Source organism: Hemitrygon akajei, chromosome 4 (assembly GCF_048418815.1).
Source record: "Hemitrygon akajei chromosome 4, sHemAka1.3, whole genome shotgun sequence".
Lineage (NCBI taxonomy): Eukaryota > Metazoa > Chordata > Chondrichthyes > Myliobatiformes > Dasyatidae > Hemitrygon > Hemitrygon akajei.
In genome coordinates, this window is record NC_133127.1 from 6,939,685 (window position 1) to 6,951,736 (window position 12,052).

At 44.0% G+C, this 12,052-nt stretch overlaps 1 protein-coding gene across 9 annotated transcripts in view; it reads left to right on the forward strand.

The window, feature by feature from the left end:
* LOC140726094 (zinc finger protein 638-like) overlaps positions 1-12,052 on the forward strand; it is a 209,271-nt gene that overhangs the window by 111,658 nt on the left and 85,561 nt on the right. For all 9 annotated transcript variants that reach the window (XM_073042036.1, XM_073042033.1, XM_073042041.1 and 6 more), the window contains exon 2: positions 637-1,774. In XM_073042036.1, coding sequence (XP_072898137.1) covers positions 637-1,774 — 1,138 coding nt within the window. The remainder of the gene's footprint in view (positions 1-636; positions 1,775-12,052) is intronic.

Sequence of the window (12,052 nt, forward strand, 5' to 3'; positions counted from 1 at the left end):
AAGATTATTGATCTATCTGGCTGGACCCAGAACAAATCTGATTTGAAAATTCACAGTAGCAGTTTAAAAGATTGGAATAGTTGATGTTGCCTTTTCAAAGTAATGAAATAGGGGACATTATGGTTCCTCAAGAATAATTTTGAGTGTCTCAGCATTATTTTCAGCAGTCATTCTGAGCAACAAACTATTGTTAAAATGACCACAGTGCTTTGTGTCTGTTCATTTATAAAGGTGCAGAATAATGCTATGGACTTGGAATACCTTCCAGAACCATTCCTCTGACCTTACCTGAAGATCTCAGTCTAACTTGACCATGATCATTGTTTTGAATTTCTTCAACAAGCTATCTGGAGTGCTCTGTCTAGTATTATGTTATGTACTGCAAACTGCATATGGGGTCTTGAGTGCTTCACCAAGCTTCCATTGTTGTCTGTTTATTTGGGCACTCACATTTCATCATGCGGATGTCCAGATTTAACTGTCTATTTTTGTTATGTTTTATTTATTTTATAACTCACCAAAAAATTAGCTTTTTAAAGCTGTCAAGCATAAATATGTTGATCACTGGCTTTAAAACCCTTTGCTGCGAATGTTTTCTGAAATGTAAAAATCTAATGTTTGTGTTTTAACTTTCAGCTTTGCGTTATTCTTGGAAAATTGTGCTCCAGCAGTGAATTCATTGAACTTCGGCATTACCAATCCACTTCTGTTAGGCTCAGCAAATTTGCAGCTCGCCCAGATTAAAGCCCAGCTGACCCTACAGCAGCTGAACTCTGTCGCCTCTACAACTTTATCGAATACAGCTCTTGCATCTCTGAACCAAGCTCTTGTGAAGATCAACATGTCCATGTTCAATGCCAGGGGGCCATTTGGCCAGAATCAGGGCCCTCCAAACCAGTTTGGGCAAAGTCAGGTCCCTGCAAGTCAATTTGGGCAAATGCAGAGACCTACCACCCAGTTTGGGCAGAATCAAGGTTCGGCCAGCCAGTATGCTATGAATGCTCCTGGAACCTATATGGCAGGAGGAGCTGGAGCTGCAGGACGAGGAATGGGATTGGGAGCTCAAGGAACATCACCTGGCAACTACAGTGGAATGAACATGGGAATGATGAATCAATCGGGGAATAATGTAGGCTTAGGTCAGTGGCCTTCCTACCAGAGCCCATCATCTGGAGGTTATCGGCCTGGATATGGGAGTGCCACAACCTCTTCATCTCAAAGTGGAGACCAGAGATCTGCAGTTCAGCTTTTTCATGACACAATGAAGGCTTCTAATATCCTAGCAAACTTTGGTCTGTCTAATGAAGACCTAGAAGAGCTAAGTCGTTACCCAGATGAGAAGCTTACTCCAGAAAACATGCCATACATCTTAAGAGAAATTAGAATGCGGAAGATGAATAAACAGCAGTCGTCAAGCAGTTACAGTCAGCCGTATAAGCTCCAGGACAAAGACTACAGAAGGGAAGCGGTGCAGAGCAGTGTCGTTGATTACGGGCACGGTCAGCAGTATGACTATCGGGATAGACCCGTGGAGAGCCCAAGCATGCGTTACAGTCGCGAAACGCTGAGGGAGGGTACCTGGAATGAAGACTTCAAGCGTCCGTCTCAGAATTATCAGATGGAGTCTTCTCGAGATGAGAGTTCTCATGGAATTAAACGATCGGTGAAGAAGGGATTGCCAAAACCCAAGCTGATGAATGATTACTATGGCGTCCCTGCACTGAGGTTCCCCCACGTGTGCAGTTTGTGTAACATAGAATGTAGACAAATGAGGGTGAGTGTTCATTACATAGTTCGCCTTTACTTATAATTTGCTTCCTTAACAGGCATAGTGTTTGTAGGCCTCAACCTTCTCTAGTATGCCTGTAATGTTACCAAGGGCTGGCTAGCAGTCTGGTGGTAAGTTATGTTGGTATTTTTTACTTGGCAGATGTGCATTTAGGACATTAGCTGAAGATCTCCACGTGTGGAAAAGTGTCCCTTGCTATGTTTAATACCTCTATAATCCTGTCAACAGTTTAGTCTGGTGTTTTGTGGTTGTATTGGAATTGTGTGGAGATGCTTTATCATTTGTGTTGGACCATATGCAACAATCAAATACTTGGAGGGCTGGTGAAAAGGATGGTAAAGCATGGGGCACCTAATTTTACCACAGAGATCATTCACAACAGTGACTGGATGTAAATTCTGGATATGTACTTAAAGTCATAAACTAAGGGTAGGACACATATGTTTAGCATACATATGGGACAGATACATTTTCTCTTTAGATTTAGTCAGTGATATGCAGAATTACAGTTTTAACCAGATGGATGTTCTCAGACCTAATTCCTGATGGAGTAATTCATATTAACATCAATGCAATTTCCAGATTGCATTGCAGTACATTCTATTGGATTATTGTCCTTAATGTCGCAATGATACTTTTTGGTAGGTAGTTTTCAGATTTTCAATTATCCCAATGCATATGTTTATAAAGACTCGGTTGTAATTCTTTTCTATACAAGGTCTGTATGGCTGCAATTTCCATCTTGTTTTGAATTATTGTGGATCATTTCTTTGATTAATTCACTGTAAAGCCTGAGTACTAGCAAAGTGTTCTGATTTGTGTGTACACTGAGTACTGAGTCAATATTTAAACCCTGTTCTGCTTTTCTGTTTGGTATCTCTAAGATAAGCCTGGGTTGCCTATTTGAGAATCAAAGTCAGTTAACTCTTAAATGAGCTTGATTTGTTTTGATTTTTTTTAAACTTCTGTATTGTTTCTACGATCTGCAGCTCCTCCATTGTGTGGAAAGTTAATGCATATCTCGATCCTTTCCTTCTCCTCAGGACCTCAAAGAGAATAACAAGTACTGACCTGACCAAGTTGTACTTGTTACTGTTTGTTTTAACTTAACAAATTTAGGATGTGGAAAAGTGTCTAACATGGAAATGTGATAACAGAATCTATAGGTATTTTCAATCTTTGTTTCATGAGATCTGTAAATATTATTGTTTACTGTTTACGCCCTATGCTGGTGAGTATCAGGAGTGTAGATTGGATATGATTCACTGTTTTAAATAATCTTGGTGGTCACCTTGTGAGGACTAGAGCTATGTACCTATATAGACATTGGGGTGGTGCATGTCTCCTCCATTTGCAAAGTAGCAACGGCCAGTTTTCTGAATCACGCATACTGTTGGTAATGATCTGAAAGTTCCCTGCTTTTGTTAATCTTTAGGTTGGTTGTGATAAATTTCTTACATATTTAACTACACATAGATCCCAGGCATTAGATTTTTAGGTCCATAGTTCTGTAAGTACAGAATTCTGTTGATCTTTTGATAGTTGACCTCAGCTGCAGTGTCTTGTTGGGGAGGTATGCATCTTTTCTGTGACCTCTGAGATGCATGAAATCAATCCCTTTGTTACACCCATCATATTCTGCCTCCTTTGCTCACTGAGGCCAATTTACCTCTGGGATGTTGAACCATACTGCTGAGATTGCACAAACTCCACACAGACTACACGTGGGTCACAGGAGCCGTGAGGCAGCGGTGGAGCCAGCCAAACCGCATACGGCATGAGTCAGATATCCACCTTTGTCAAGTGCCAGGTGATGTAAACCTTGTTTGATGCCCTGTGTTATAATTCATTTCCTGAATTCCTACTTAAAAGTGCATTCAGAGGCCAGTTGTTTTGATTACCTAATGAAAGTTATCTGACAGATCAACAAAGTGATGCAAGCTGTTGATGATAGTGCTGTAAAGTGGCTTTTACCTGTATCCTGCCCAGTGTGGGGTTTGGCAGGACTACTCTGCTTCAAACCGATGCACCAACGGGCTGAATTCTAGGGGTGCTGTGAATCAGGGTAGCATTTGATCAAGTTACCCTGGTAAATTTGAAATCAAATGGAAACACTCCAGTGTTGGAGTTTTACCTCACATAAATGTGTTAGTGGTCATTAGCAATCGATCAACCAAGCCCTGGAACATCATCGTCACATTTCTTTTGTATAGTGTCCTAGGCTCAACCATCTGAGACTTGTTCAAAAATCATCTTCCTGTTGTAGTGTAGAAGTTAGCATGTTTGATTCTTCTGGTGCTTATTTCAATTCCATTCGCAACACGAGCAGCTTGTGCTTGCGTGCAGCAAGATCAATCTGAGCATAGGCACATGAGAGACACGTAACATCTGTGCCACAGAAAGTGCCAAATCATGAGCACCTCCCAGCGTGGGAACCTGATCTCCTATCCATGCTACCAGTGACATTACCAGCTTCATTACTCTGGGATCATCACTTTCCAGAGGCACAGTTGGGCCACTCACCTGATTAACATAGCTACAAGAGGAGGCCAGAGGCTGGATGACTTGCAGCAGATGATTCACCCTTGACACTTGAAGGCCTTTCCATCATGATGGACTACTCTCCATTTGCCTGAATGTTACTGCTCCAACAGCTCTCAAGAATCTCAATGCCTCCAGGGCAAGATAGCCTGTTTGACTGACAGCCCACTCACTGCTGGTAAACATTTGTTCCGTCTACTGCTGGAATGTATTGTTTACAGTGGATACCATCTATAGATACATTGGCATGCAAAAGTTTGGGCACCCCAGTGGAAAGTGGCCAGTGAAGGAGTGGAGCTTTGAGACTTTGACTCGAGAGATTCTGGCAGTTTTGGCAGTTGGACTGTGCAGTCAAGTCAATCAAGAGTTGAATAGCTCAGACTCAGCAGAAAGCAGCTGACTGAGCAATCGGGGTCAGGTGACCAAGCAGTTTGAAAAGCTCGAACAAATAAATAGAGGGGTAGCTCAAGCGGAGCGGCCAGTGAGTGAGTGGGCTAGTGAATGAGTGGAGCTTTGAGGCTTTGACTCAAACGGCTTCGACGAGAAGAGGCGGAGGACGAGCTTACTCCCAGTTAGGCTGAGACGGTGATGTGCCTCTCCTGTGAGATGTGGCAGTCTTGAGGGAACTCCCCTCTCCCGCAGAGTCACATCTGCCTGAAGTGCATGTGGCTGGGCGATCTGGAAGACCGTGTGAGGAATCTGGAGCAGCAGCTGGATGACCTTCGACTCATAAGGGAGAATGAGGCAATCATAGATGAGAGCTACAGGGAGGTAGTCACACCTAGGCTGCCGGAAGCAGGTCATTGGGTGACGGTCAAAGGGGGGGAAGCGAAGGTGAGTAAACAGGTACTGTAGAGCACCCCTGTAGCCATTCTCCAGAATGATAAGTATACCGTCCTGGATACTGTTGGCGGGGACGACTGACCAGGGGTGAGCCACGGTGGCAGTCCCTTGGCACTGAGTCTGACCCTGTAGTGCAGAAGGGTGGGATGGAGAAAAGTAGAGCTGTCGTCATTGGCGACTCTATACTCAGGGGAGCAGACAGGAGATACTGTGGATGTGAGAAGGACACCTACATAGTTTGTTGCCTCCTGGCTGCCAGGGTCCGGGATGTCTCTGACTGGGTGCACGGAATCCTGGTACGAGAGGGAAAGCAACCAGAAGTCGTGATACATGTTGGTACCAACGACATAGGCAGGAAGAGGGATGAGGTCCTGAAGTGTGAGTTTCGGGAACTAGGCAGAAGGCTGAAGAACAGAACCTCAAGGGTGGTGGTCTCAGGATTGCTGCCAGTGCTAGGTGATAGTGATGGTAAGAATTGGAGGAGATGGCAGTTGAATGCGTAGCTGAGGAGTTGGTTCAGGGGGCAGGGTTTTAGATTTTTGGATCATTGGGATCTCTATTGAGGAAGGTGGGACCTGTACAGATTGGATGGGTTGCACCTGAACTCGAGGGGGGGCAATATCCTTGCAGGTAGGTTTGCTAGCATGGTTCGGGAGGGTTTAAACTGCAAGGGGGGTGGGACCTGGAGTTGACAGGCCGACTAGAGGGAATGCCATACTAGATCTAATATTAGGTAACGAACCGGGTCAGGTCGCTGAGCTCTCAGTGGGTGAACGTCTAGGGGACAGTGACCACCGCTCACTGGCCTTTAGCATTATCATGGAAAAGGATAGAATCAAAGAGGACAGGAAAATTTTTAATTGGGGAAGGGAAAATTATGAGGCCGTAAGGCTAGAACTTGCAGGTGTGAATTGGGATGATGTTTTTGCAGGGAAATGTACTATGGACATGTGGTTGATGTTTGAGGATATCTTGCAGGATGTTAGGGATAAATTTGTCCCGGTGAGGAAGATAAAGAATGGTAGGGTGAAGGAACCATGGGTGACAAGTGAGGTGGAAAATCTGGTCAGGTGGAAGAAGGCAGCATGCATAAGGTTTAGGAAGCAAGGATCAGATGGGTCTATTGCGGAATATAGGGTAGCGAGAAAGGAGCTTAAGAAGGGGCTGAGGAGAGCAAGAAGGGGGCATGAGAAGGCCTTGGCGAGTAGGGTAAAGGAAAAACCCCAAGGCGTTCTTCAATTATGTTGAAGAACAAAAGGATGACAGGAGTGAAGGTAGGAACGATTAGAGATAAAGGTGGGAAGATGTGCCTGGTGGCTGTGGAAGTGTGATGATGGTGAGGACAATATGAGTGAGGTTGGTGTTCTGGAGCATGTTGATATTAAGGGAGAGGAGGTGTTGGAGTTGTTAAAATACATTAGGGCGGATAAGTCCCCGGGGCCTGGTGGAATATTCCCCAGGCTGCTCCACGAGGCGAGGGAAGAGATTGCTGAGCCTCTGGCTAGGATCTTTATGTCCTCGTTGTCTACGGGAATGGTACCGGAGGATTGGAGGCGAATGTTGTCCCCTTGTTCTAAAAAAGGTAGTAGGGATAGTCTGGGTAATTATAGACCAGTGAGCCTTGCGTCTGTGGTGGGAAAGCTGTTGGAAAAGATTCTTAGATAGGATCTATGGGCATTTAGAGAATCGTCGTCTGATCAGAGACCGCATGGCTTTGTGAAGGGCAGATCGTGTCTTAACAAGCCTGATAGAGTTCTTTGAGGAGGCGATCAGGCATATAGATGAGGGTACTGCAGTGGATGTGATCTACATGGATTTTAGTAATGCATTTGACAATGTACCACATGGTAGGCTTATTCAGAAAGTCAGAAGCATGGGATCCAGGGAAGTTTGGCCAGGTGGATTCAGAATTGGCTTGCCTGCAGAAACCAGAGGGTTGTGGTGGAGGGAGTATATTTGGATTGAAGGGCTGTGACTAGTGGTATCCCACAAGGATCGGTTCTGGGACCTCTACTTTTTGTGATTTTTATTAACGACCTGGATGTGGGGGTAGAAGGGTGGGTTGGCTCGTTTGCAGATGACACAAAGGTTAGTGGTGGTGTGGATAGTGTAAGGGATTGTTGAAGATTGCAGAGAGACATTGATAGAATGCAGAAGTGGGCTGAGAAGTGGCAGATGGAGTTCAACCCGGAGAAGTGTGAGGTGGTACACTTTGGAAGGACAAACTCCAAGGCAGAGTGCAAAGTGAATGGCAGGATACTTGGCAGTGTGAAGGAGCAGAGGGATCTGAGGGTACATGTCCAGATCCCTGAAAGTTGCCTCACAGGTAGATAGGGTAGTTAAGAAAGCTTATGGAGTGTTAGTTTTCATAAGTCAAGTCGCGAGGTAATGATGCAGCTCTATAAAACTCTAGTTAGGCCACACTTGGAGTACTGTGTCCAGTTCTGGTCGCCTCACTATAGGAAGGATGTGGAAGCATTGGAAAGGGTACAGAGGAGATTTAACAGGATGCTGCCTGATATAAAGAGTATGGATTATGATCAGAGATTAAGGGAGCTAGGGCTTTACTCTTTGGAGAGAAGGAGGATGAGAGGAGACATGATAGAGGTATACAAGATATTAAGAGTAATAGAGTGGACAGCCAGCGCCTCTTCCCCAGGGCACCAGAGCTCAATACAAGAGAGCATGGCTTTAAGGTAAGGGGTGGGAAGTTCAAGGGGGGTATTAGAGGAAGGTTTTTATTTACTCAGAGTGGTTGGTGAGTGGAATGCACTGCCTTAGTCAGTGGTGGAGAAAGATACACTAGTGAAATTTAAGAGACTACTAGACAAGTATATGGAGGAATTTAAGGTGTGGGTTATATGGGAGGCAGGGTTTAAGGGTCGACACAACATTGTGGGCCGAAGGGCCTGTACTGTGCTCTATGAATTTCTGTTACTGTGAATTGCTAAGCGAGTAAAAGATGATCTGATTTCCTAAAGGCATAAAGTTAAAGATGACACATTTCTTTAATATTTTAAGCAAGTTTGTTTTTTTAATTACCATCTTTTACCGTTTCAAAATAACAAAAAAAGGAAAAGGGCCCGATGCAAAAGTTTGGGCACCTTGCATGGCCAGTACTTAGTAACAGCCCCTTTGGCAAGTTTCTCAGCTTGTAAACTCTTTCTGTAGCCAGCTAAGAGTCTTTCAATTCTTGTTTGGGGGATTTTCACCCATTCTTCATTGCAAAAGGCTTCTAGTTCTGAGAGACTCTTGGGCCGTCTTGCATGCACTGCTCTTTTGAGGTCTATCCACAGATTTTTGATGATGTTTAGGTTGGGGAACTGTAAGGGCCATGGCAAAACCTTCAGCTTGCGCCTCTGAGGTAGCCCATTGTGGATTTTGAGGTGTTTTTAGGATCTTTATCCTGTTGTAGAAGCCATCCTCTTTTCATCCTCAGCTTTTTTTTACAGACAGTGCAATGTTTGCTTCCAGAATTTGCTGGTATTTAATTGAATTAATTCTTCCCTCTACCAGTGAAATGTTCCCCATGCCACTGGCTGCAACACAAGCCAAAAACATGATCGATCCACCCCCGTGCTTAACAATTCGAGATGTGTTCTTTTCATGAAATTCTGCACCCTTTTTTTCTCCAAACACCTTTGCACATTGCGGCCAAAAGGTTCTATTTTAACTTTATCAGGACTTGTTTCTAAAATGCATCAAGCTTGTTTAGGTGTTCCTTTGCAAACTTCTGATGCTGGATTTTGTGGTGAGGACACAGGAAAGATTTTCTTCTGATGACTCTTCTGTGAAGGTAGTAGAACAGTGCACCACCACTTCAGAGTCTGCTAAATCTTCCGGAAGGTCTTTTGCAGTCAAATGGTGGTTTTGATTTGCCTTTCTAGCAATCCTCCGAGCAGCTCTCTCGGAAAGTTTTCTTGGTCTTCCAGACCTCAACTTGACCTCCACTGTTCCTGTTAACTGCCATTTCTTAATTACATTACGAACTGAGGAAACGGCTACCTGGAAAACCCTTTGCTATCTTCTTATATCCTTCTGCTTTGTGGGCATCTTTTATTTTAATTTTCAGAGTGCTAGGCAGCTGCTTAGAGGAGCCCATGGCTGCTGATTTTTGGGCCTCCATGGCCTCCTCTACTGTCAAGATGAATTCACACTCAGGTTGGAGGAACAACACCTTATATACCGGCTGGGTAGCCTCCAACCTGATGGCATGAACATTGACTTCTCTAACTTATGTTAATGCCCCTCCTCCCCTTCTTACCCCATCCCTGACATATTCAGTGGTTTGTTTTTTTTCTCTCTCTCTGCCCATCACCTGCCTGTTCTCCATCTCCCTCTGGTGCTCCCCTCCCCCTTTCTTTCTCCCGAGGCCTCCCGTCCCATGATCCTTTCCCTTCTCCAGCTCTGTATCACTTTTGCCAATCACCTTTCCAGCTCTTAGCTTCATCCCACCCCCTCCGGTGTCTCTCTATCATTTTGCAGTTCCTCCTCCACCCCCACTACTTTCAAATCTCTTAGTATCTCTCCTTTCAGTTAGTCCTGACGAAGGGTCTCGGCCCGAAATGTTGACAGTGCTTCTTGCTATAGATGCTGCCTGGCCTGCTGTGTTCCACCAGCATTTTGTGTCTGTTGCTGATTTTTGGGACAAGGTTTGAGGAGTCAGGGTATTCATAAAGCTTTGAAATTTGCATCAGTTGGCCTTTCGTAACAATGAGTGTGAACAAGCCATAGCCCTAACAAACTAATTAAGGTCTGAGACCTTGGTAAAAGTTATCTGAGAGCTCAAATCTCTCGGGGTGCCCAAACTTTTGCATGGTGCTCCTTTCCTTTTTTTCACTCTAAATTGTTTCATCTTTAACTTTTATGACTTTTGGAGATCTGTTCATCTTCTACTCAATTAATTATTCACAGTAACAGAAATTTTGACTAGGGTGCCCAAACTTTTGCATGCCACTGTACACTGCAGTGACTCACCCAGTCAATTCCCATCTCTTGTCATCTGAACCACTAAGATGTTAAGAGAGCATGCATATAAAGATCCCTACAAGCTGTGCATCATCCCTGCTTGGAAGTAAATTGCCATTCCTTCATTTATTTTGGATCTGTTGTAAATCTTGGAATGCTTGCTGTTTGTAGTATAAGTAAATGCCTTGGATGTGAGAAACAATTGAAGTAACTTAAAACATGAACATTGAACAGTTCAACACAATATAATCCCTTTGGCGCACAATGTTGTACCGGCCCCTTAACCTACCTTAATGGGATTTAACTGACCTTTAATGAAGATTGACAGAGTTGATGGATAAATGGTAGTAGTCCTGGGCTGCAGAGAATTATTGATGTTTGTTGTGAAGTGGCAGAAATTAGAATTTGGAGTTCAATCTAGATAAATGCGAAACAATATATTTTAGGAGTACTAATGAGGTAAGACTTGAACAGTAAGGTCCAAGAGTATTTTGAGGAACAGAGTGCTTGGCACGAAAGTGCAAAGATCCCTGAAGGTGGTAGCACAACTAGATAATATGGTTAACTAGGCCTTCTTTCATCAGGACATAGAATACAAGGAAGTTATGTTCCAACTTTATAAGACCTTGGTCAAACCTCAGCTGGAGTATGTCGTTAGAGTTAAGACTAACCCTCACCAGTTCTGGTCACCAAAGTATACAAAGTGCTGGAGACGGTGAGAGAACGTTCACCGGGACACTGTCTGCAACAGAGCAATTCCTTTATGAGTAGAAACTAGAAAAGCCTGGTCTTTTCTCTGGAGCAGAAAAGATTAAGAGGTGACGTGATTAAGGCATATAAACCTGAGGGTATAAATAAGGTAGGCTACAAGATACGTGTCCTCTTACTGGAAGAAGAGAAAACTAGAAGACGTGGATTTAATGTAAGGGGGAGGAGATATATGAAAGGGTGCTTCTTCATCAAGAGAGTGTCAAGTACCCAGAATGCACTGCTTGAATGGGTGGTTGAAGCTGGGTTGCCAACAGTACATAAGTGTTGAGATAGGAACTTGAATTATCTTGGTAGGACATAGGAGTGAAGTGATAGGCTGGAGAGGCTGGGTATGGGCAAGATGTGATAGGCTGGAAAGGATGCAGAGAAGATTCACATGGATGTTGCCTGGGATGGAGCACTTCATTCCTGAGGAGAGACTGGAGAAGCTGGGTCTGTTCTCCATAGGATACAGGAGCAGAATTAGGCCATTTAGTCCATCGACTCTGCTCTGCCATTTCATCATGGTTGATCCAATTTTCCTCTCAGCCCGAATCTCCCTGTATCCTTTCATGCCCTGGGCAATCTAGAATCTTAATAACCTCTGCCTTAAATGTACATAAAAACTTGTCCTCCTCAACTGTCTGTAGCAAAGAATTCCACAGGTTCACCACTCTGGCTAACTCCTCCTTGGAGCGGAAGAGTTTCAGAGGGGACATGAAGCATTAAGGCATTTATGGATCAGTGCTAGATGGTGGATGTCTACTAGTCAGTGTGGATGAGTTGGGCTGCATGGAAAGTTTCTATGCTCAGCAGAAGTAGTGGTTTAATAAGGTGGCTCATTACCTTATGGGGGCAATCAATAATGGATTTAGCAAAAACACCCAGAAACCTGGAAGTAAAGTGAGATCCTGCCAACCAACTGGCTGGAAAAAGAGCAGAGGTAGAATTTCTCTACAATATTGCTATAAAAGAGGGGCCCTCGTACTCGTTGGTCACTTTGGTAGATACATCTCCATACCTCGTTGATGGAAATATCCGACCAGTCAATCATGCCACAGCATCTGAATGCATAAAAACATGCAGATATGATCAAGATATGTTCAGTTGTTGTTCAGACCAAGCATCAGAATGGGGAAGAAATGGTATCTAAGTAACTTT